Source organism: Poeciliopsis prolifica, unplaced genomic scaffold (assembly GCF_027474105.1).
Source record: "Poeciliopsis prolifica strain line A6 unplaced genomic scaffold, Auburn_PproV2 SCAFFOLD010, whole genome shotgun sequence".
Taxonomy (NCBI): domain Eukaryota; kingdom Metazoa; phylum Chordata; class Actinopteri; order Cyprinodontiformes; family Poeciliidae; genus Poeciliopsis; species Poeciliopsis prolifica.
Genome location: NW_026562385.1, coordinates 1,618,900 through 1,644,484, shown reverse-complemented (window position 1 = coordinate 1,644,484; position 25,585 = coordinate 1,618,900). Strand labels below are relative to the sequence as shown.

At 40.1% G+C, this 25,585-nt stretch overlaps 1 protein-coding gene across 2 annotated transcripts in view; it reads left to right on the top strand.

Annotated features, from left to right (window-relative positions):
• The window catches only part of sdk2a (sidekick cell adhesion molecule 2a), a 100,434-nt gene that overhangs the window by 46,048 nt on the left and 28,801 nt on the right, over nt 1-25,585 (top strand). For both annotated transcript variants that reach the window (XM_055035960.1, XM_055035959.1), the window contains exons 2-11: nt 11,658-11,820; nt 14,437-14,543; nt 14,733-14,880; nt 18,046-18,179; nt 22,529-22,640; nt 23,066-23,256; nt 23,472-23,555; nt 23,664-23,858; nt 24,290-24,406; nt 24,713-24,880. In XM_055035960.1, coding sequence (XP_054891935.1) covers nt 11,658-11,820; nt 14,437-14,543; nt 14,733-14,880; nt 18,046-18,179; nt 22,529-22,640; nt 23,066-23,256; nt 23,472-23,555; nt 23,664-23,858; nt 24,290-24,406; nt 24,713-24,880 — 1,419 coding nt within the window. The remainder of the gene's footprint in view (nt 1-11,657; nt 11,821-14,436; nt 14,544-14,732; nt 14,881-18,045; nt 18,180-22,528; nt 22,641-23,065; nt 23,257-23,471; nt 23,556-23,663; nt 23,859-24,289; nt 24,407-24,712; nt 24,881-25,585) is intronic.

Sequence of the window (25,585 nt, the reverse complement as noted above, 5' to 3'; positions counted from 1 at the left end):
TTTTTTATCATTCCAAGAGGAAGAAAACAACCCAGCCAACATCAGTGCAGTTACTCTGGGAGCGATGTTTTGAGTGGAAGCCTAAGAATATAATTAGAGCAACATCATCAGCCTCATATATTGGATAGCATTCTTGGCAAACGAGCTCCAAGCTGTATTTATGTCGCTTGCGCTATGAGAACTATTGATTAAGAGCGGTGGTTTTCATGTAAGACAGCTTGCAATTTGCCGATCAAAATGACACAATCCTTGCAAGTAGAAATGTGGGTTTCTTTTAATAATCTTGAGCTGAACAGATGACAGGCATTTTAAGAAAAGAGGGGTGGCAAAATACACAGAATTTGATTGTGTGTGTATAACAAGTATATAATCAAATTTAAGGGAGAAATATTCCATTTTGTTATCATAAATTGAGTACTTACCTAATCAGAGGGGAGAGAAGAGAAAGATACATCTTTCATCTTCTTATGTGGTCTTTTAGAATTAGTATCTAATCATTATTCAGTATTTTCACTCTCAAGCATGCATAATTTCATGGTATTCACATAGGGCGTTATTATGCTCACCCAATTTTAGCAAGTCATGTTTCTTGGTCTAAACAGTCTAAACAGTTATTTTTTTTCTCCAAGCGTTGTTTGTGTTCCAAAGCCACTGAACTGATGTGTCCCTCATCAGTTCAGTGGCTTTGCTCACCTCAATTATCAGACAATGTGGTGTGAAATTATGTAAGAACCGGCCAAACACCACAATTTGAATGATGTCGGAGATCTCTGATCTTTGCCTGCTGGGTTAGTCCTGACTGTCCCCAGACGATGCCTCGAGACGGACTTCCTCCTCTGTCCTCTCCAAGTGCTGCGCTGTACAGATGTGGAAGCAGTGAAAGAGAAAGTGTGGGTGCCTGACAGAGGTGAGCTGTGTGACCTGGAAAGAGGCTGCCGGCTTTTGTGGTTCCACCTGATGGTGTCTCAAATCTCGACAAAGCAGGATTTCTTTTTCTTACTTCTGCAGGGATGATGGAGGAAAATAGAGGATGTAGGCCCCTCTTCAGAGTGCTGGAGAGGGTCAGCAAAATGACAAACCCTATTCTGTCAGTTCTCACAGTCCACAGGTCTCAATTAGGAGCTGGGACTTGTGCTCCAGTGGACTTCTCATTTCGCAAAGGTGATGATCCTGCTATACTCTAGACCTATGTGGAAATGAGAGAAGATGAAAATACATCCACTTGTTTAACATGGTTTTCCCAAAGAGCTTGTGTTTCTCACATGAAATTAGACAGAGTATGCTAAAGAGGTTTGGAGAAGTCGGTTTTAAAGGCTTGTCAAGCCTTTTCCACTTTTTTTTTAACAAGAATCGGGGTTTACTAACAGCAGTACTGAAATATTTTTATTTAAGGAGATCATAGGACATGTTTACTAATATTAATGTCTTAGTCCCCAAGAGTGTTTGCAAGGTATAATATGGCTCTTCATATTGTTTTTTGGATTCTTCACCTAGGTCAAATGGGTTGATCTCTCAACCCATTTGACTCTGTGAACAGTGAGACATTCTTATAAACTTCAGGCACAGACTTTATAATGTTTTCTGATTTTGTTCTGTGGTTGAGACATACGTTATGTGTCAAAACAAATTCATCCCGGGGACATGAAAACTAAAAACACTTGTCAAGATCCATAATTCTCTTATGTCACAGAAAGCGATGACGTAATGATCTGGGCTTTTCTAGATTGAATAAAGGGATGCTATTCCTTAGCCCTAGTTAGACATTTGTAAAGTTAACATTTTAAATTAAAAAGAAAGAAAAAAGCTGTTCATAACCGTATGATGAGACATAAAGAAACATGCATATAATTTATTACAGTAATCCACAAGATGAGTACAAGTGTGCACTGTGAAGTGCATCCTTAAATGTTCACATATCTGATTAGGGCATTTTTTAAATATCAGTTCATGGTATGTGCTTTACTTTGAAGATCTGATTGACAAAAAGGTCTCTTCTATGCAATAAGCACTTCAAAACAAATACTATACTGTTCAGTGAAAAATAATATAATTTCACCTGTAAAAACAACAGTGAAAATGTTATAGATAACATTGTTAGAGCAGTAATAATCAATGGTATGTGATCTTTGCTGCTCTATGTGGTATTAATGTTTTATATAAAAGGAACATGCTGTAAACATTGGTTCTACATTTTTGTCCTACACAGTGCATTTTTATTTCACATTGTAATACCAAGATCATCTCATATGAATCCTACAACCTACATGTCAATCAATCCTAGTGACCTGTTAGGAGTCATAAAACTTTCTGAACTCAGCGATGAATTTCAGCAAAAGATGGTGTTTGTCTACTTCAAACCAGGTAAATAAAACATTCCCAACACTGATTTCTGTTCACACCTGGGCCCAGCGGAAGGAAGGGAGGACGACAGGGAGGCCGTGTAGATGTAATGAAAGGAGGTAATAATTCTTTTTTCTCTGTCAGCTGCTCCATGCCATTAGCATTTACTGCCAGCCCCTGCCATTCAACGTTTGGCAGCCATGCACTCTGACACACTGATAAGAATCACAATCACCAGCTTTTCCACATGCATACATTATAATGGCAGGCACCATGATACCTCACACTCAGCGGAACACTATTAGCATGCCATCAGCATCGCTCTCATTCAGAGGTTCAAAGAGATCAGTTGGGGAGGAAAGCAGAGATGGGACATGGCATTTTGAGTCCATGAATTTTGCCTGAGAATATTTTGCGTCTTAAATGCACACAGACACGCCGAGATGAAAATACACACAAAATGTGGGACAAAGGAGAACAAGTAGAACACAGGTTTTGCTAATGTCAAGAGACAAGAGGACTCCAAATAAATACAACTCTATTTATATGTTAATGATGGGAGGGAAAGAAGATACACATTCTGTTTGGAGCAATGAGCAATTAAATCAAGACCTGTCTAATAGCTACATCTTCACAGAGCTGCCCACAGGTCCCAGGATGGACAGGCAACACAGCTTCACAGGTGCATCTGATTATCTCCATCACAGCGCGCGTAAAATAAGGTTTCCCCCACCATACCATCCACTAATTAGGATCTAATTATCTAGCCTGTTGTAAACAATCACAGCAGATGGCATTACGCACAGTATTAACTCTAATGACCCAGAGCCTTGTGGAATTCACATTTCAATGCATTTGTTTATTTTATTTATTACATTACTCTTTGCCCTACTTTCCAAATTCACTTAGGGCTATTTCCAATTCTATCCAGCCATAAGAAGAAGCTGAATGGCGGTCCTTTTACTCTGTATCTTATTCAATCATTGCCATTTCTCTGCCTTGTGTTGCGGTCTCTTTTTGATGTCAAATGAGAACTGGATATCCCCAAGAGTAAAGTTAGAACATTCCCTTCATTCTCCATCTGTTCCAACTGGGAAATAACACCAATCACTAAATCAGGTTGGAAGCCTGGATCATTTCTTTTATTGTATGACCCATAAGTGCTATCCAAGCTTCTATATCCCTAACAATTTAGTACAGCTTTGCCCTTAAAAACGCAGGAATTACCCAAACTGTTGTTGGCAAGAATGTGTTCACGACTCGCTGCTGCTCTGAAACATAAATCTTATTTGTGTGCCACAAAGTCACAAAGTCTGACAGGAACCCCTGCTTTATCTTCCACCAAGCTACTCTTTGACTACTCCTTGATGATTAAAGACATAACTTTCTCACAACTCGCCTCAGTTACTCAGCTGGGGTTTCGCCACTGCTCATCGGACAAGGCTGAGCCAGCCAGAGACTGGATGCTGCAGAGGGCGTGTAATGGTGGCTGTGGGTGTGCGAGGTCTCATTAATTGAGGCCGGGCCTTGTGCCTGTGCTCCTCTGTGAGTTGTGCTCTCTGCCAGAAGCTGGACTTGCTAATTAGGCTCCTGGATATCACAGACATGTCCCTGGGTGCTCCGTACAATACTCTGTTAGTGCCAGGGAGAACGAGAGCAGGACTGAGGGAATCATGGTACAGTGAGAAGAAGTGCAAAAAGACCGAATAAGATCGAGAGACCTCTTGGCAGAGAGCGAAGATGGTAAGGACATAGTGATTGAAAATGCGCAAGAAGGGATGACAACTGATGAAAGGGTATGGAGAGAGTAAATGAGAACTACTGTATTGGAACAGATCACAGCCACCAAGTAATACAGACTGCCACAACGTGCACAAAGGAAACTGTTATTTAGGTGGGAAAATCTGTGAAAGGATGGGGAAAATCAAAATGAAAAAAAGAGAATCTATCGAAAGGAAGATAAACAGAACAGTGAGGTAGAAATATCTACTCAAAGGTGAAGTGTGACAAACAGTAAAGAATTCCAAACAGACCAAGTGTGTGTGTTAGAGATTTTGTGTGGCTGTGAATTTGTCTGTGCTGCGTGTTGGACTGTGTGTCCAGATAATTCAATCTGCTGCCCATTGACCGGCCTCCCGCTCCGTCTTCACTCCTAATTAAATCTCCATTTGTTGGCTGGCTGCTACAGTACTGCTTCTAATTGTGCTGCCACAGCCTCTCGCAGACGCGCGGGCACACCTAAGCGTGCACCAATCCGGAGCCCCAAGGCAAGCGCGATCCCAAGCACGTCACTGCGGTACATTACACCTCAATTAATCTCATCAATTACACATCAATTAACCCATGGCAATTCACTAAATGCAGCTGGGATTCAGGCTGTTTTTTATCGGCGGGGACCCGAGGACTTTTTCTGCAACATCAAAGCACACAGAGCATCAAACAGAAAAATATGTTTTATGACTTAACAAGAAATTCTATTTTTTCTTATTTTTATCTATTCCTCAGAGTATTTAACATCACTATTTAGAAATCTATATTGCCAATGTAAGGACAAAAAGTAATTTTAAGATTTTGTACCCTTCTCACACAAATTTCTCCAACTCTTTCTGGGACATCCCGGGGCATTCCCTGGCAAAAACAAAAACTTAGTCTCTCCACCAAGTCTTTGTTTTGCCTCCGGGTCTCCTTCCAGTGAGGCTTCCCCAGAAATCCTCCCAAGGAGAACCCAAGAGACATTCTGTTCAGATGACTCATTCTGAGCAGCAACTTAACCTGGAAGTAAACCTCTTCACCTCAAAAGCATGTAGAGAAGTTATGCTCAGATTTTTCCTAAGGATGTTGTTCTTTTATGCCACGAAGCATACACAACTCCATCGTATCATCATTCATGAACAAGACACCTAAACAATTTCAATCTTTTGACCCCTGATATGAAGGGAGAAATTCACCTTTTTGCAATAGAGTCAAGACTTCTGACTCAGAAGAGTTGGCTTTCATCTTGACTGTTTCAGTACATGCTAAAAGAAAGTGTGTAGGTGTCAGTATAACTACATCATCTGCAAACAGCAAACTCAACACCTTAAGTGTTCTAAACTAATGAAAAGAAGCAACCCTGGCAGAGTCCAGCCTGCACTAAAAACACGTTAAAATTTGTGCTCCGATTCAGAGGCTGTAAATACAGTGCGGGAAATGATGGGGATGCATTAACTGTAATGGACAAAGGGTCTCATTCGGCATGCAGATGCAGATGCATGGGCTATTTCTATAAATGACTGTAGAAGTGTGCAGAGGCTCTACATCTCTTCTACCTGTCTTCGGGCCTGTTTGGCTTCTGCTGTAATGGGTTCCTTCACCTTGCTGCCTGTGGTTGGAGGACACCCCTCCCTCTTTTTTCATTTCTCTCTTTCCACAAATCTTCTCCCACTTCTTAAGATCTCTTGATTTAAACCATTACACTACGCATTTTTCCTACCATCTGTTTAACTGTCACTGTTTTCATCCTCTCAATCTTCCCCTATCTGCTGTTTCTTAATTCCTTCAGTCATGGCAGCATCGTTTTTGATGCACTTAAGAGATGTATTGTACATAGGTACCTGCTGTCATGGATACAAGAAAATATTTACAAATATGCTTGTGTTATACAAGTGGCTTATATTTTGAGTGTTTTGTTAGTGCCTCTATTGAAAGGGTTATTGTCTTGGCCCAAATCTTCTCATTTCAACTTGTAAAGCAGCAAATACATAACTCATTATTGAGATGTTTTATGGATTTCGTTGTGTCTGTATTCAAAACCGAAGAATTACTTTCACCTCGTTGCTTTCTGGATACTTCCCTGGAAACTTTATGCCATCCCCAATGGCCCTTAAGCTTTCACCAGACTATTAATGATCCAAGGTCAGTGCCATGACAGTTGCATAACCCCCATCAGAGAGGTCTGCCATGACCCATCTCACATGTTAAACACCAGTTGGAGAGGCCAGGTGACAACTCCACATTTGCCTGGATGTCATGGTTCACTGTTGGCTCAATGGACTGAGATAATGATACAAGTAAATTATGTGAGCATGTCCTTGTGTAGTAAAGAATAGAAGATGGCATATAAGATAAAGATAATTATAACACAAACACATCCACTGAAGGAAGGTGATGGTGGGAGAGCATCGCTAGGGAACTGTAATTGTTACTACAATCTGTCACTCCACTATTGCTGTACCTCAGTGATACATTGCCAAGTGCCATCTAAGACGTGGTTACAAAGGCTGAAACACAGGTAGCCGAGGTTTAAACAGAGGAAGACACAAGAAACTCCTCACCATCGCTGTGTAGCCGGGGTTACGAGGTGAAGCACAAATAAAGCAGGAGAAATAACGCAAGACAAAAGCCGAATGTGAACACAGTCTGTGTGATTGCATGCCAGCATGGTGCAACGAAGAGCACAATGGGCTTTGGTATAGTAAGCTGCCCCAGTGCCTGTGGTCTTTGTCTCATAGCCATTAAAATTCTGTACATGCAGCGGGGGACCCGACTGGAGTCGTGCCACCATTCAACCTCAGCTGTCAGGTTAGAATAAGGTGTTTTTATATCTGTAGTGAATGGGTTGTGGTGGTGCAGATTGGCTGTGGAGGGCAGCTGCTCTGCACAGCAGCTACATTAAAAAGCCCCCCCTGGTCCGCCTATTGCCAGTTTTTGGTCTTCTCCAGATCTGTCGGTTGTGTTTGGCTTTTATCTGCAGTCGTAGTGCTGGAGGAGTTTTAAGTCAAGAGGGACTTCCCCTTAGTGCTCCATCTGGATACGCTGCCTTTCAGTGGGCACTGTCATGTACCTTCCAAACCAATGCCTTTTCTACATGTGTCAGTGGAATGGAGAGTGCAGTCTTTCTTGCAAGAGACTGATCTTTATTTTCTTCCTAGATTCACTTTTGTCTTTTTTTAAGAATAACTACTAGGCTCACTTTTATGTCGTGCTGCTAAGAATTGGATGAAGAGATAAGTACCTCTTATCCATATTGATCCATATTGCTATTCTTGTGAGTCATAAAATTGCATGCCTTAATGAAACCAGAAAGAAACACATAGTAAGCTTTATCGCTGATTTCTGCTAAGGTAAAATAGCACTGATCCGTTCTTTGGATTAGGCCAGTAATACTAACGCAGGGTTTCACTTTCTAAGCCCGGTGATAAGGGCGCAAGGGCTGTCCACCCCTGGCCTGTCGTATTTTTGTGTCGACAGGAAATTGAAAAATATGACTCGGTTAATATTATAGTGGATAACATTGCCAACAGTATTTAAACACAAATATAAAATTAAAATAAATCACATAAAATATAACTTTTTGCAATTTGAATTTTTTTTTTATGGACAATGGCAATACTATTACATTTTACTAAACAGTTTCATCAGAGATAAAAAAAAAAGTGTTTTACATTTAAATTTAATATTAAAAGAAGTTTGTAAATTTAATTTTCAAAAATGCATGGAATAATCCTTAAAGTTTGTTATAATCTAATGCCATCAGTTCAATACTTTGTTTGAAATCAGTTTCTTCTCAATTACATCTCAGCAAATAATCATCAAATAAACTTAGCCACTGACTCCACAAAATCTGCATTGATGCATTGTTAGTGGTCCTAATGTACTTAAAAGGTAGAGAAGGGCCCCAAATCACATCTGTTTAAGGCCCTGTGCAATTTTGAACCAGCCCTGATCACATTTATTGGTAAAGAGAAAAGAAAAGAAATTGAAATAAATATTATTTAAAATGGACAATAATAAGTATACTTGCTCTTTTCAGTATACTTCAGTTTCTTCCTTTAGTAACATCAGCTGCTTGGTGCAGTGTTTTGACTTGCTGGTTGTGATTGGTTGATTTATCCAAGCGAATGCAGCAAGAAGTACTCTGAATGACAAACACCTGGTAGTGAAGTCTGGTTGTCTGCTACTCTCATAATACTCTGGACAACCCTGCTATTAGAAATATCCCGGAAAATGACAGGAAGCTGAATGTATGCAGTCAGAGTTATTGTTTTATCAATTTAAAGAGTTTAACTCTCACATTTTGGGCGTAGTTTGGACATCTCGGGTTAATTTTACTGATTCAAGAATACAAATAATGCTAGATCCAGATATAAGATGTTTAAATACAGTATTAGATGGAATTTCTGTAATCATTCTGTCTTTGTTGAAAGAAAAGTTACCATTTGATTGGCTGCAGAGCTTTGTAGCATCATCTGCTCTCTCACAGTATGCTTGATGTTATCTCTGAGCCTAACATAAATAATAAATAATCATTGACTGCTTAAGGCTAATGTATAGGTACAATAAATAATAAATTATTCAGCAATCCTACACATGACACTAAATATTTTATTTACTTTGAATGAATTATAATTAGTGATATGGTACACCTCCACACACTTAAGCATTTTGATGTTTGTAAAAATAAGGAAAATAACTACGTCTTATAAAGAAATAAATTGGATATTCTAAAACTATTTTAGCAGAAATGTTGTTGGTTGAGTTGCATTTGTCCAAAAGCAGTCAAGAAAAAATTACTTTTGTTATCAGTACTTTTTGAACAAGAAATTGGAATCAGCTAAAACCATTATCAGTATATCAGATGACTGAAAACTACTTGAAAAATCTCATGATGGTACATCTGGAAATCCACAAGAAAAAACAATAACCACCAGATTGACAGTAGAAATAGGAGTTTGCATTACTCAGTATTTATTATTACAGCTTTTTACAGTTGTATGCGCTGGCCGGCCTCTGCAGGCTGGCCGTCCCCTGCACTCAGGCCCCCGAGCCGCACCAGGCAAAGCGGTCTTCTGTACGCCACATTTCCTGCGTCTGTCAGTTGCATGAATTTAAAAGTTCATGTAAGTAAGCAAAAATTTGTCATGGATTTTTCTTTTTTTTTCAACCTTGAAATATTCACTTGAACTGCATATTTTTACATTTATCCATTCCTTATCCATGCTGAAACAGGCAAAGACAAATAATCCTGCCACTGTCACCAAAGCAGACTCTACAACAGGCACAAACTCTGGGAATATCAAAAACACAATGAGAGTTAGGACAGTTGGGGCTACAGATAAGAGATTCTTCACTGGTAGCATAATAGTTCAGTGAGGCCAGTGTGAGGATGAATTGGCACTGTCTTGTTTCAGCAGTGAGTACTGCTGATGGCCTGTGGTCACTTAAACACTCAAAGCCTCAAAAGAAATCATTTGACTTGGTTGTTTCACTCTGATTTTTTTTTCTTTTTCTTGGGCTCCATGAAATGAAATGAATTGCGTTTTCATTCTGTGTTCTTTTGTAATGCTAAACATTGATTTTTCTGTCCTTTGAAATCCTTGTTTCTGAAACCCTACACTTCAGTCTAAATGTGAAACCGGTCGCTAGTGTCACACACAAGTGGCGTCCAGGGATTTATAATCAGATTTTATTTTAATTGGTCATTTGAGACAGAAAGGCATGCAATCACATGAATGACACCTTAACTGGTAACCACAGAGGAGATTAGAGTGTTTTCAGTTCCCTGTTCCACAATCTGACATCACTAAGTCGGCATTATGCAGATTCCTTGTCTCAGGCGAGTGATGTGTGTTTGAGGTTCTTGGTTTTGCATGTTCGGCTACCCAATAGTGGCTTGTTGATGGGGTCGCTAAGTGCACACCGTCACCGACCCACCGACTCAATTGTATGTGATCTTGTGTTGTTGCCTGTGTGTGTGTGTTCAGACAAAAGGGAGTGTGTTTGGATTTGTGTGTGTATCAAGTCCAAATGCATTTACAACTGGATAGAATTACAGCAGAGCCACCACTCCAGCAGTTTGTGTTCAGAGAAAAAAACAAAAAAACAAGAGATGGCTCCCTTATTATGGTTCAGCCAAGGATCAGTTTAAAGTGCCTTTTAGGTTTTATAGTGTTTGTTTTTGAGTTCTTGCAGAGGTGATAGATAGGGCAAGATGTGCCAGGGAGAGGAGTATTGTCACCAAATAAAAATAGAAACTGCTTTTTAAAACAGCCATTCTATAGTTATTTGAACAATCTGATTGAAAGGGAAACAGGCCACAGACAGATATCACTAGAAATGACAGGAATGTGTGTTATACGTTTGCACTCTGCTCACATGACTGCCTTTGGGGAAAAACAGAGGTTCACGCTTATTCTTTTATTTACAGTTTCAATCAAGTTCCATTTTCTGTGTCCCCTTTCCTGCTCTGCGGGAGTGCCCTCACATTTACCTTGTTTTGCTGCGCCACGCTCTGCATCCGCTCTCATAAATCTTGCGCTTGAACTGTGGGGGGATGGAGAGTTAAAAAGGTACACCATTGACCAGCCATGACAGTGAGTTAGCTGCTGCAGCACACTTTGAACCTTGTGTGCTTCAGGCCCCAGTGGCTTGCTGCAACTATTAATACAGACTTTAATTAGCATGCCACAAACACTGGTGCAATTGGTTCAGTGTCGCCCATGGCTGGTGAGGCAGACAGATCAATAGGTCTGATCATGCCTTTTTCATCAGCTCAAATGAAAGCACTTTGTCTCCAAACTCAGTTCTGGACTTTGCGGAGCACCTTAAAGGCTTTTTTTTTTTTCCTTGTGGCTAGACTGGCTGTGTGCAGTGTTGCAGATGGGGCTTGTATAATCTGGCTGCATTAGGGAACTATAAAGATAAATGAAGGGAGGTACAAAGCATAACTCATCCTGTCAGAGAGCAGGGTTTAAGACTAGGAAACTTAGTGTTTTCTAAAGCAACCCCTTCCACCATCGCCACCTCCCGTACTTTCCTACTTCCCTACTTTCCTCTTGTCTAAATTGCCTGCATTACATTTTTTTTTCAGACTGCTATATTTTTCTCCATCTGCTTTGACTATTTCTGCTTCAGTCCCCTCTTCAACTCCATCTTCCTCCCCATCCCCTTTTTAGTGGTTTAGAGGTATGGAAGTGTTCATTTAAACTCCTCCTTTCAGCACAAATTGCTCATCCACCTCTTTGCTGGCGCATTTCAATTTGAAAGGGGAAAAAGTATGATGTGTTTGCAGTGGCAATTTATTCCATGTGCTTTTTGGCAATATTTTTTGTTGACCTTCAAGTTCTTAATAAGAGCAAAAGAAAAATGGAAATGGCTCGTTCTGAGCCTTCGTTTCTCGTGAACTGCTGAAATGTGTCGTGAGTCTTCTTATATGAGTTACTGAATCAAACTTTTCATTTTTTTCCCTACCTAACAGCTACCACCTTATTCCTCACCTTCTGTTCCTATAGTTACATTTTTTGCTCAACTTACCTTTTTCTCCAATTATTCTTTTCCAGTAGACGATGTTCCACCTTACTTCAAGATGGAGCCTCCTCAAACTCAGGTTCACCTGGAGGGAAACCGCCTGGTGCTGACCTGCATGGCAGAGGGCAGCTGGCCCCTCGAGTTCAAATGGATCTACAACGGCAGCGAGCTCACGCGGTTCTCTTTGGAGTACAGGTGAAGGAAGTGACCTTGCGCTCCAGAGCTAATGCTGTTAACATTGCTTTTTTTTTTCGCTGGGTGCAATTATCTCACCACACGAGGACATTTTAACAGCATTTAATTGTAACTAATAGCACAATTGCTCATATTCATTCATATTCTAACCTCATTTGCATGGATTTATTCGCTACAGATTTCGTTGCATGTCTTCCTTGGAAGCCTGCACATGGCGTTTGGGGAGTTTCAGATTTATTCCAATTTGTCTCACAACGTACTTGGCATTCTTGGATGTTGTGAGGAGATAATGCATCTTTTCACTCCTCTCCCATTCTGTTTGTCAAAACTATCATGGTGGTAATTGAATACAACAGTGCATATTTTTCATCATCATCCCATGCAGTGTGGGTGTGATTCCTTGCTCCATGAGCTGAAAGATGGTGTTTTACTGACAGAATGTTTCTTTTGGACGTGTTATATTACACGTTTAAAGCCTCTTAACACCGTCATGGAGAGTTCCTCTGACACCAAAGATTGTGGCAAGAGGAAGCCTCTGTCTGTGCTAACACGGCCTCTTCCTGTGTGTCCCTGCCAGTCACAGTTGCGGTCTGCAGTGAAAGTCACCTTCTTTCCAGTTCCAACCTCGTTTTCAGGACTTTATTCACAGTCTGACCAGAGCTCAAGACATGGCCAAACACTCTTAGGTGGGATTGTCTGATTGCTATCCCTGCTATCACAAAAACAGACTTACACAGCATCCTTTCGCTGTCTTTTTCCACTCTCCCATAGATCTTTTTACCCCCACCCCTCATCTTCTGGCCTGTCTTCCACTAGCACTTGGCTGCTCACGTGGTTTGTTCTCTGGGTCTGCCGTGCAGGCCAGACCTCTGCTTATTATTCTTCACCAGCCTTGATCAAAGAGGAGAACTGGAATCCATTTAATCAGAAAATCCAACCCCTCCGTCTGACCCCCACCTACATACACACACACCTCCAAACCCCACGTTCAAATTAGCAGATTTGGGAATCATGGATGTGGTTCTCACCTTTACTGTGCATTTTTAAGAGTGCCTTCTTGTTAAACTTCTGTGTTTCACAGCATCAAACATTTCTTTAGATCAGACAAAAATAAGCTAAGAAAGTTCAAAAAGCAGATATCAAATGAGCTCAACCGCTGAGGGCCAAAACGCTTCTCAAAACAACCTTGCTCTAATGTCACAGCATCTCATTTGGATTTCACTCCAAACTTTGTCAAGGCCACTCTAAAACCGTCACGCTGACCTTTTGTTTTAGTCATGTCGAGTTGGGTTTGCTGATGACTTTCAGATCATTGTCTTGGTGCATAACTAGTGGTTCACAAAATGAATTCTGATTCTGATTCTGTGGTAGGGAGCAACAAGTTGTCAAGGTTCTAAAGCAGCAAAGCATCTTTAGTTCATCACACTACCACCACACTCTTTAGTTTTATATATGTATTGAAATGCTCTGTTAATTGTACACTAGATGTAAGAGGATTCAGACTTGCTTATATGTTCCAATTTGGACTTTTCAGTTCACACATTAAGTTCCCAGAAGTGTGAGGATTTATTAACTTATTTTCTGGTGTAAGACTGTCCTTTGTGCTTATCAGTGGTGTTTTTGGACATTGGACTTTCCCATGGATCATTTTTGTATAGTCACTCTTTACTGTTGAATTATGAGAACCTGAGTGTGACTGAGACAAGTCCTGCCTAAGGCAGAGATTTTGATGTTGCCTTTGGTTTTGTTTTGACCTTCTGGAAGAAAGGTAGATTCAATGTTAGATTAATACTGGGAGTAGTTTTTTTCCACTATTGTGAAGGTTCCCTACTGTTTCATGTTTTATCAGTTTCTGGACAATGACTCTCACTATTATTGGAGTCTCAGAAACAACTCTGTAACCCTCTCCAGACCCTGTCCATATTTCTACATAGAAATACAACAACAACAAGTGTTGTTTTCTGAGATCTTCATGTAGCACTTCATGCTGCCAATCAGGTTCTGTTGAAGTGATTCTTAAATATGCAGATAAGGCAATAATCTGGCCTAGAAAACATTCTAAAAAAGGGAGAGAGTTTTCTTTGGTAAATTTGCCTGACCTTAAAAATAGCTTCGTGATCATAAACTTAAACGCTTCCATGATAGCGCTGTAAAATTAGTCTTAGAAATCCTAATTCAGAAGAAGATATTTGGGTTATCTATTCAGGTTTATACACACATTCACACACCATTTACCACTAAAGCATGTCAAGGGAGAGACAGAGCTTTGGCTGTCTGAAACACATGACAGGTGGTTGTATGATTTGATTGAACAGACTGAAGATATAGGATAACAATGGGGTTTTGTGAGTCCTGCCTGTCTAGAACTCAGCGGCGCCTGTGTCTCCTTTGTGTTGCGCCAACTGTGCTCTACACACACATTGGCAGTTCTCTGCCGCGTTCCAGAACATTTTCCTCTCACTTTCAAAGCCATTTAAGCTGTATTTCAGATGTCCAGTAAAACATCTCAATTCATTTAGTGTCCTTACCGTTTGTGATAAAACCCAAGATGACAAATGCCTTTGTTTGTCACTCTGACGATGACTAATTGCACTCGGGTTTTTGTCTGCCCATCAGGTACCTGATCCCGTCGCTAGACCGATCTCATGCTGGCCACTACCGCTGCATCGTGAGGAACCGAGTGGGTGCTATAATGCAATGCAGCACTGAGGTGCAGGTTGCCTGTAAGTGATGGCTTATTTTCATACATCTGGCAGACTGAGGCGATGAAACTGTTCTTGTGAAAGTACAGCATGTCACTAGGTTTAATTAAAGGAGAACATTGATAGTGATTCTTTCTTCATTCCTCGTTTCCTGTGGTGTTCACATTTCTTTTTACTTTCTCACTTTCATTTATTTTTTATGTCTACTAGATATGGGAGGATTTGTGGAGGGCGAGAGATCTCAAACTGTTTCCCAGGGCGAGGGAGCTCTCATCCACGCACCACGGATACACAGTTTCCCGAGGCCCCAGATAACGTGGTTCAGAGACGGGCGCAAGATTCCCTCCAGCAGCCGCATGTGAGTCCGCATTCCACCGCAGTTTGTTGCTTTTGGATTGAGCAGAAGTTGTGTGGGTTTGGATATGCTCGAGATGTTGCTGAATTTTCGAGCTGCTGTTGCAGAATTTCTTTTTCTTCAGAGAACTCCAAGAAGTTCAATACTGCTCGCTGATTTTCTCCTATTCCCCCTCACGCCATGAACCAAGTTTAGCAGAATAACTGATGAGTGAATGTTGGCACAAGCCTAGTGTTCATCACTGAATCACCTCTCAGTGATAAAGTGGGTTATTATATCCCCCCCTATTGACTTTGCAGGCGGAATGATTGAAGGGTAGACATGGATCAGGTAGCAGGGGAACCAATTAGACAAAATTCGACAAAAGGCCTCAATTGATGAGATGATTGACTGACAGCTCTCGCCCCGGTTGGAGTTGTGAGGATGTGATTGTGTGTGTGCATCTGTGTGAGGGATAAGAATCTGTCACAGCCAGAGTATACATCAGGGGTTCAGTGTGTGACTCTTCTTCTACAGTTAGTGTCTTTTGAATTTCCACCTTTTTAGATATGCAATTTTCCTGAGGCACCACTATAAGGTAATCATCTGAGATTAATTTTGCCATCCTGACAAACAGAGGAAGGCAGTCCACCAGTCCTCGGAAACCACCTCCTTATTTATTATTCAGCAACCAGCTGTACTGTGTCATTGCTGTTGTGAAGACTTTTTACCCCGAGCTCTAGGCTCCTGCTCGAGGTGTATATCGGTACATGGGTTTTCTTCCTGCAGATTGTAGGCCAAACGGAAAACAAAAGTCAAGAAGGAACGAAAAAGTAGATTAAGCTACTTTCACAAGTCTTTATCCATTTCCAGAGCTGCTAAGTACACAGTTGGCTTTTACAAGCAGTAAAAAACTGTGACGATGAGAGGCACTGAAAGGACACTCAGCATTTACAGCTTTCTTGCTTGTTTAGTGTCAGGCCACATTGATATTCACAGGTGTGTGTCTGCCTGCGTGTGCATGTGTTTTCCTGCTTGTCTGTTTGTGTAAGAGTCTGTTGACTCGGCGAGAGCTGCTGCTTCTAATTGTCCTGGAGCGTTTTTTCCACTTCGATCAGGCAGATGGTGGCTGATATAAGAAGAGTCTAATCTGGCCACATGCTTAATGTCAACTTCCATTTCACAGACTCTTTGCAAACACCCTGACCTCTCAGGCTAGCTGGCATTTGGTCTATTGAGACACTGATGTTTGTAGAAAAGTTTGTAAAGGATGTCTTTAAAATTTGGGGAAGGTAATTTTATGAATATTTATTGGTGTAGCTTTGACACAGCAAATACTTGTTTGTTTTACTATGTGTCAAAATAAATATAAATCTATTACCCAGAAATGCAATTCCTTTCAGCAGCCATAGAATTCAAATAAAAACACAATTGGATAACAAAGTATAAATTTCCTCTTCAAGATTAAACTGAAAATTGGGAAAAGAAACCCTGTCAGGTATGGATTGCGTACACTCTGATCCAGCCACCTCTATTTTGCCCCTGCAGCTTTCCAAAAAAGCATCAGAAATATATAATTTTTATTTTTATTTTTTCAAATCTTAAAATCAGTCTCAAACTGTCTTTTGAGGAATTCAGTTGCAGTATAGAGTAATTTAGTAAAGATTTCCTCAGCACTTAATATATGACCAAGAAAAAAACACACTCAGTCGACAACAAGATAGTCTTATGTTGATTTAAATGCTACAGAGCAAATAGATTTATCCAGCAGAAACTTCATCCAGTCTGCAGTCATATATTCAGTGTTGGACTTTCTCTGTGCACAATGCTAAAGAGAACCCACTCCTCCCTGATGCAAAAGAAAAGAAAAATTATAGAAATTGTTGCTCAACTTAAATCACTACTGCACTAATTCTTTAAGGACAGGACAAGAGGGCAGTGTCTGCAGCATACAACTTTCAAGATGATCATATTACTTTAATAAACACTGTCATGAATGTGGAACCCATCATTGATTCTGATGCAGATTTTGACAAAAATTTTGTGAATCCATTTATATTTTTTTACATGCGTAATGCAGCACAAATTTTGGATGAATAATGCAATGAATACCAAAAAAAAAGATGGAGTTCTTGTTTGTGATTGATTTAATTTTGCTTGTTTTGTCCAGAGTTTAGCCAAACTGTAACCTTTCAGCTTCTTGACCCTCAACAAAGAGTTAAAGTTTTCTTAATGCATTTTCTTTAAATGATTGTTGTTGAAATTTGGTGGGGTTTTTTAATCCGCTCCAGGCTGCTCCAGTTCTTTTCAATAAATGGATCCATAAAATTGTAACATTTTTGTCTAAAAATTCTGGAGCCCTATGGCAGTACTATGATCATTTGGCTTATGCTTCTTGTGTTTCCAAGAGATGTTCACAGAATGTAGAACTTTGCTTTTCAGAAAGTAGATTTTATCTGACAACAAAATAAAAAAAACAAGCTGACAATGAAATTAAAATTTTGTGCGACAAATCAAATATCAAGCACTAGACACAAAGATTATTTAAGCAATTCTAGGATGGCTATCAGTCTGTGATATTAACTCTGAAGTTAGTATTGGTATGCACTTATAAATGGATTTTTACTCCAACTGGAGGAGGATTAATACAGATTTACTATGTTCACATCTTAGGTCTTGTAAATATTCTTCAAAAGGTCTATGGTATTATGACAAAGGTTCCATTAATTAGTGTTAGTATGTGCAGATCAAGCTCCTCACAGGCAAACAAAACTCAAGCAAAGGAAATCCCTTAGTTTTTTCAGAAATGGAAAATGAAAATAGACAAAAAAGTTGCACTGAATTGTAGATGGAAGCTCATAAAATGTCTTTGTGTTCCGCTTTTTAGAAGTAATGTATGTGGTTGCTGGTGTGTCAGTCTACCCTTAGGATTTATTGACGGTAAGAAACAACTATTCACTGATTTAATGATCTGAGTGGGTTTGTGTGCGGGTTTGTGGTTCTGTGTGTAGTTGGTTAGGTGTGGAGGAAATTTTCAGGACGAGCAGAGTGAGGATGTTTCTTAATGGAAAAAAATCAACTACAATCATGTCAGTTTGGAGGCCCATCTGTAGCTAAAGTGACAGACTTAAATCTGCATCTAATGGTTTTGTTGTTGTTGTTGTTGTTTTTTTTATTCTTTCTCATCAGTGCCATCACTCTGGACAACACGTTGGTCATCCTGTCCACTGTGGCCCCAGATGCAGGACGGTACTATGCCCAAGCAGTGAATGACAAGAACGGGGAGAACAAAACCAGTCAGCCCATCACTCTCACAGTGGAGAGTAAGTGCGCATAAAGCGACATACACTCACAGGCACTCAAGCGTACTTCGCAGTTAAGCAACAGACGTCTTCGCCCACGCAGTGAACGACTCTGCTAACCAGCAGATTGTTTGTGTCGCCAGCAGACTGCATCAACAGGCTGGCACAGATGAAAATGTCATTTAGAAAAACAGTTTTTATTTATCTCAGATGAAGACACACACAGGCATTTAATACAGCAGCTCTAAAACAGGTGGTTGGTTTCCACTGCAGACAATGGGAACAGAAATGGCCCCCTCTATTGGCTGGCTCTTCTGTCTTGTCCAATAAACTTCAATCACACTGAATACCTGCAGTCTAATGTTTGCCCTCTTTTTGTTCTGCTGCTCCTCTAGTATCTGGTTTAGGCTGTAAATTACTGCCTAAACCAGACACTAACCAGCCACATTTCAGCTATTTTATTTTATAGACTAACGAAATATTGTATAATTGTGAAGGATAGAGAAAAGGAAAATCGGAAAATTTGTATTCAGCCTAATTCAATACTTTCTTGGACTGCCTGCATGTACAGCGACAAATCTGTTTGTGTATGTCTCTACCAGCTATTCAAATCGAGAGACAGATATTTTTGCCCTTCCTTTTTGTAAAATAGCTGAAGTTCAGTCAGACTGTGTGGAGCGCAAATGTAAACATCAAAAAGGCTCAAGATGAAATTCAGCCCCTCTTTGCACCTTCCCTGATTAAGACGGGACAATTCAGGTAAACATGTTTTTCATAAATTAATATGTTTACCTGGTCTGTACTGACCCACTGTTCAGTAACCAGATTTCTGAAAATGACATAAAGTGAAAATTTAACAAAAAACTACACCCACACTGAAAAACGTCAGATTAGAAGATCGACCTCTGTCGCAAAGCAAAGTCTGTAACTGCTTCAAATTAAATGTTGCATCATTAGACCAAGCACAGATAAAATTCCTAATAAATAGAGCCCGGTGGATGCTCACAATCCTTCCACCTACTGTCACGTTCTATCTAAACAAAGTCACACAGATTCTCATACTTTTTTTCTTTTTTTATCTGAATGAATCAATCTTCCTCTGCTTACCCTTCCAAGCCAATTAAAAGTTACTAAATATATCTTCAATCTCCCAAAAGGACAAGTTTTGAATGACTCAAATATCACTGCATCTCCTTTAAAATGTATGAGACAAGGAGTGCTGGATAAAGATTTTAAAGTACTAGCATTAGGGCCTACACATTCTTAAAAATGCCTGTCTGCATCTGCTTTTCAAATGCTTGTAATGCAGCCTTTGTAAGTCAGTCAACGTGCGTGACACAGCAATCTGCCGGGACCAGAAAAAGTTGAAATTCACCAAATCTGACCTCGCAGATCACATCGTTGTGTTTTTGCATCTTAAAGTCAATAAGCATTTCAGAGCAACATTTATTCATTTAGAACATTTCTGCAGAGAAAATACGCGCACACGCACACAAGAAAAATCGGGAAAGAAAAGAAAGAAAAGGGAGCATTGTGTTCTTGAGGGAGAATACAAATGAGCCAAAGCTGAGTGTCATAAGTAAAAACAAACTGGCATAACATAATGTTTCAAGTAGCAAGACACTTTGTTCTGTTAGGTTTTATTCTGCAAATTGTGAAATACACCCAACATGACTTGGGTTTACACTTGTTCTTGGACTGTGACATATGTAAACAATGCTGTGACATTAGTAGCGAGGACTTGTTATGCAGGTCACTGTGTCATTTAATTTTGCCATATAATTGGATGATTACACACTTGAGGTATTCTCAACACAGGGAGTTTATGAACTGCAATACATTAATTAGTTTCTGCAGGGAGCCAGTCATGTCTTATGGGAGAAAAAAATTATTGCTGTTTTCTTACTTTGAAATGTTAGATAAGTAAACAACCACATTTTCTCTCAAGTATTGCATATATTATGTTAAGAACTAAAAGAAATCTAATGGAAATTTTAATTCTATTCAAGACTAAGTTGAGCTTTTCATCATAGATATTAGTTAATTTTTCAACAACATAGGTGGACGATTGCTCTTTCTCCACCCTCTGCCCCCACGTCAATCAACTTTTCCACTCAAATCCCCCTCCTTAATTAGGCTCATGAATTACACAGATCAGCCAAATGCTGCAATCTCACAATTTAGCAAACAACTTTTGGCCCAAGAGATTTTGAGTTTCCTCACCAATCCCCTGATCTCACACAGGAATTAATTTCTTCTTTTTCAAAACTCTGACAGAAAGCTTTTTCTGCGTGGATTTATTGGTCTTCACTGTGCTGATTAATTATTGTAATAATAAAGTCAACAACAGCCTCGATACGGTCCTTGTACTCCTGTAATGAAATGATGTAATGGGGAAGTGTGGAATAATTCTAACCTCTCAGTCGGCTGTAGTGATACAAAATTCATCTGTTTTCAATTGTCGGAGAGGTTGTATCCCTGCAGCAAAAAATGTTAATGCTCATATGAGTCTCCGACTTAATTTCACACATCGGAACATAATTGCCGTGTTTTCAACAATATGCCTCAGATGGATTTTTCATAAATATTTTGTTCTATTAAACCCACTTCTAAGGTTAATTTAAATGTAGTGAATGTATACTTCCAGGCATAAGTTTACACACACTTATTATAACTATGAATATTAATCATAAATATTCAAACAAATTAAAAGGAAATTCCAAATGTTTTCAGAATTATACATGCAGGCTCACACATACACAGACATATATACACAGACATATATTTGGTTAAATGTCCTATGTTGATCCTCAACCTCAGCGTTTCTATTCAAAAACAAGCTTCTGACGAAGAGTTGGCTGGCTTTCTTCGACCACTCATCTTGAAATAATTGCTAGAGTTAATAGTAATTGGCTGGTTTCATGCCACAGAAAGATTAACCCACAAAGTTTAAATTAAGTTGAAGTTGGATGTTGGTGAGACAATTCAGAAAACTCAAAGTTAGCATTTGAAAATTCATTTTGATGTGGGTGTAGGCTCAGAGAACTGTTGGAAGAAACAAAACAACCTCAAGCATAACTGAAATTTCCCAGTCATCCATATGGACTAGCCATGTAACCAATATCAAGCATGGTGGTGGCAGCATCATTCTGTGGACTGTTTTGCTGTCAAGTGGAATAATAAATATGAATCTTTGAATTTGCTGATTAACAATTAAAGACATTTGATTTTATGGTTGTTATATGTAGAGAAAATGTACTATATATTTCAATTTAGAATTCAAATCTTTTTTTTTTTCTTTAAGTCAACACTTAAAAGTTGTTTAAAATGCATATTTAAAAGTCTAAAGTATTCTGACATTTTGATATCGAGTATGTGGAACTGTAGCATACTAATTGCATTTTGAAAATGTCTTCCTACTTTTTCTCGAATCTGTAATCCTTACAACTGTGTGCGCGTCTGTCTCATGTTTAAATCTGTAGTTACTGAAGACTATTTGACCTGTTACACCGAATCTTTATCATTTTTTTAATTACATTTCTATGCAAAACCCTTTCGGAGTAATATAGTTTTACAGATTACTTGGGGTGTGGAAATGCCAGGGTGATCCGTAGCTTAACCAACAGCAGTAATAAGCCTCAGAAGGTCTGCTTCGACATTTAGAGGCAGTGTTTGAGGTGGAAGCTTTGTTACAACGCTGCTGAGATTAAACACCGAGCCATGAAGGGGCGAGACTCACAATGAGGTGGCGCGGAATAACATTACTAATAATAAAAAGTTGATTAGGAACCTTATTAACCTGTGCTCGCCCTGAAAATCGAGCACCCCATAAACACATGGTCACACAACACACACGTACAGCACACCGTAAACGTGCAATCACTCAAAACACCATATGAGTTCAGCAGCCCATAGCCGTTCCTCCCGGGAGGCGGGGCTGGAGGGGGGTGTGGAGGGGTTGGCAGAAATGAGATCGGATTCAGAGAGAGATCACTGATTGAGGGCAGTGAATCGATGGATGGCTGGAGGCTCCGTGAAACCAGTGAGTGATGGTGCTGCATTTAATCGCTTTTTGTGTTTGTCTCAATTACATTACATAATAGCTTCTAACACCTGGTCTAACACCTGGAACAGGGAAATGCTGTGTGGGGCACAAAAAAGAGGATCCTAGAGTACAGACAGTGGTGTTAATAGTTGGCTTATAGAAAACTGGCTGCCTGCTGGTGATAGTGACAGACTGTCAGTCTATGTGTAAGGACCCAGTCATGCTCAGCTGGCTGTATCAGGCAGATGCACAGGCTACATCAGATGTTGGAGTGCTTTTATAGATTGGTTTCAATTCTGTGTGTGTGTTTCAATGAATGCAATAGATGTTGGAGGACCTGCAGACCCCATCGCCCCCTCCATCATCATCCCTCCAAAGAACACCACGGTAACGGTCGGAAGAAATGATGCCATCATGGAGTGCGTTGCCAATGCAAGGTAAGTATTCACAAAAAGATATGCAGTTGGAGGGAAAAGGACAAAGAATATATACATAGAGATGATGAAATCTCTACTTTTATTCCTCCTCAACATCTGATATTGTGATTTAAATGAGTCCGGAAATCTTTTGTTTGAACACGATCGAAAAAGTGTTTTGCACATCTCTCGTTTTGCACCTCTCCTCCATTCTTCCCTTTGATTCAAGGCTTTGCTCTGCTCTCGCTATCTCACACAGTCCTGGCTCTGAATTCTGACTATTATCTCCAATTCAAAGATTTAATCAGAATGACAGATGTATCAAATTTCACCTTCAATGCTCTTTAACCTTGAAACAGCATAAAAGTTTGTATTAATGTCACGTTTTCTATCTCTTGCTCTCGTTTTTCCCCTTCCTTTTCATCTTTTTTGTCTCTCTCTTTTAGACCTCTTGTTAAAATGAGCATCACTTGGAGGAAAAACGGCATAGTGGTCAATTCAGGAATCAGGGATTTTGGTCGCAGACTTGTGATCAGTTTACCTGCGGTCAGTGATAGTGGCTACTATGAGTGTGAGGCATCTCTTCGCAGTAGCAGCGTCCCCTCGGTCACCTCTGGCGCCTACCTGCATGTTCTTGGTAATTAAAACACAGCTGACACTTCAGTCCCACTCATAGCAGCTGGGTATTGCCTCAGCATGCTCACTCTCGTGTTGAGAGAATTTAGAGTGAGATTTTTGGACTGCCACAGGTATTCAACCCTTGAATTTTTATTCAAGGTTTGAATAAAAACTTACTTTCAAGAACAGTTTGGAATGTTTTAACAGAGCTGTGCTTTTGTCCTAATGAAACAGAATATCCCGTGTTCATAAAAGAGCCACCAAGTCACATCACCGCAGAAATGGAGAAGGTGGTAGATATACCCTGTCAGGCACGAGGTTAGTCATTTTCTTCTGCTGTTGAATGAGCAAAAGACAAAAGAGCCTAAAAATCTAGGAAAAAAAACAAGTAGACATTATGTTGAGGAGGTGAATCTTTTTCTGTAGGAACGCCGCAACCAGACATCGTGTGGTATAAAGATGCAGTGCCTATCAGCCCAGTGAAGATTCCCAGGTACAAGGTGCTGGTTGGAGGCAGCCTGCAGATCAACGGCCTCCTGCCGGACGACACTGGGATGTTTCAGTGCTTCGCTCGCAATCTCGCAGGAGAAATCCAGACAAACACCTACTTGGCTGTTACAAGTACGTCTCTTTGGAAATTCTAATTTTTCCTCAGTCTTTGCATTTCCGAACTCGTAAATCTGATCCTCTTGTCTCATTTCTAATCCTCTTTTGTCGGGCTCCCCATCTCCTCTCCGACACCCATTCAATCTATATATCACCATGGCAGTGACAGACTTCTAACACTACAAGCTTGTGCATTTATTGCCCTATTTTTGAATTAGACTCTGAGCAAGAGAAGTAGTGAGATGAGAGCATCTTGTCAGAGTCTTAGAGCTGTCGCTGGGAATGAGACCTGACGGCTGCCCCTTTTGTCAAGTCTATTAAGCTCTCAGCTGCCGCCTGCTTTATTAGGGACAAAGCTGTTTATGTCTCTCATTATCATCTCTGTCTCACCTGATTTTCTTTAAATATATGCGTGCTTCTTTTTGTGTGTGGCTGATCCCACCCAGGTATTGCTCCCAACATCACTGCTGGCCCTTCTGACAGCGCGGTGATTGATGGCATGTCAGTCATTCTGCATTGTGAGACCTCAGGAGCCCCGCGCCCAGCCATCACCTGGCAGAAAGGTGCGTGGGTTAACAGTGTGAGCTTCCTTGTGGGGCGGTTATTATGCAGCTTTTTTTTACGTTTATTTTTTTTTGTCTTTACTTGCCAAAGTTACGCAAGAGCTACAGAAAAGAGCCACAATATAAATGCTCCCCAGCTAATCCTTATCTTTTTACTTCGGTTGCTCTATTTACACTCTTATTATGTCACTCTGACATTTCTCCAATGTCCTAATTGTTCTTTCCGTGTGCCCCACCATGTCCTCCCCGCTTGTGCTCCCTGTCCTCTTTCCGAAACCATCAATCACTCCTGCCCCTTCCCCGCAGGTGAACGTGTCTTGGCTAGCGGCTCAGTCCAGCTGCCTAGATTCACCCTGCTTGAGTCAGGCAGCCTACTCATAAGCCCGTCCCACCTGTCTGATGCCGGTACCTACACCTGCATGGCCAGTAACTCGCGGGGCATTGATGAGGCCTCAGCTGACCTGGTGGTGTGGGGTAAGCTTAAATGAAGCAGATAATTTGCTCGAATAGCCACAATTAGCATTAGAAATGTCTTCACCAATACAGTGGGAAAGTAAGTATCGAAAAGGTAATTATTTTTCTCATAATATATGTTTCTAGTGATTATTCAAAATTCACATCAGAAGTCAGTGAAACTAAAGTAATCCACACATACATAAAAAGCTAGTCAAATAACTCAATAAATTAAAGCTGATACTTCCCTGTAATATGTCTTTTTTTTCTGTTTGAGACCAAATAATTTTTCTGTTTGTTTTACCATGCTGTTGAAAATCATTATTTAATCAAGATAAAATGTACCCTTTCAAAATCAAGCTTCTGAGTGCTCAAATCCTGACAGTTTCCTGAATACCTGCTGCATCGCTTGGTATTTGCACTGAAAATTACACAGAGTAGGAAAGATAGTGCTCCGTATAATGAGCCCAATCCTTTCTAGTCAACATCAGAAGGAAAAAGAAAAATACCAATCTCATTGACAAGCAGCCAAACAGAAGGAAGTTGTTCAGGGAAGTAAAAGTAGTTTGAGTGCAACTGTACTAGTAAAAACAGTTTCTGGTTAAAACAGTGAGGTAATGTCTCATTTTATAGGCAGTAAAGATTAACAGAAATTAGTCAGATTGAAAATCTCAAACAAGAATATCAACAGATTCATATGAGAAAAAAAAAGATTATTGCTATTTG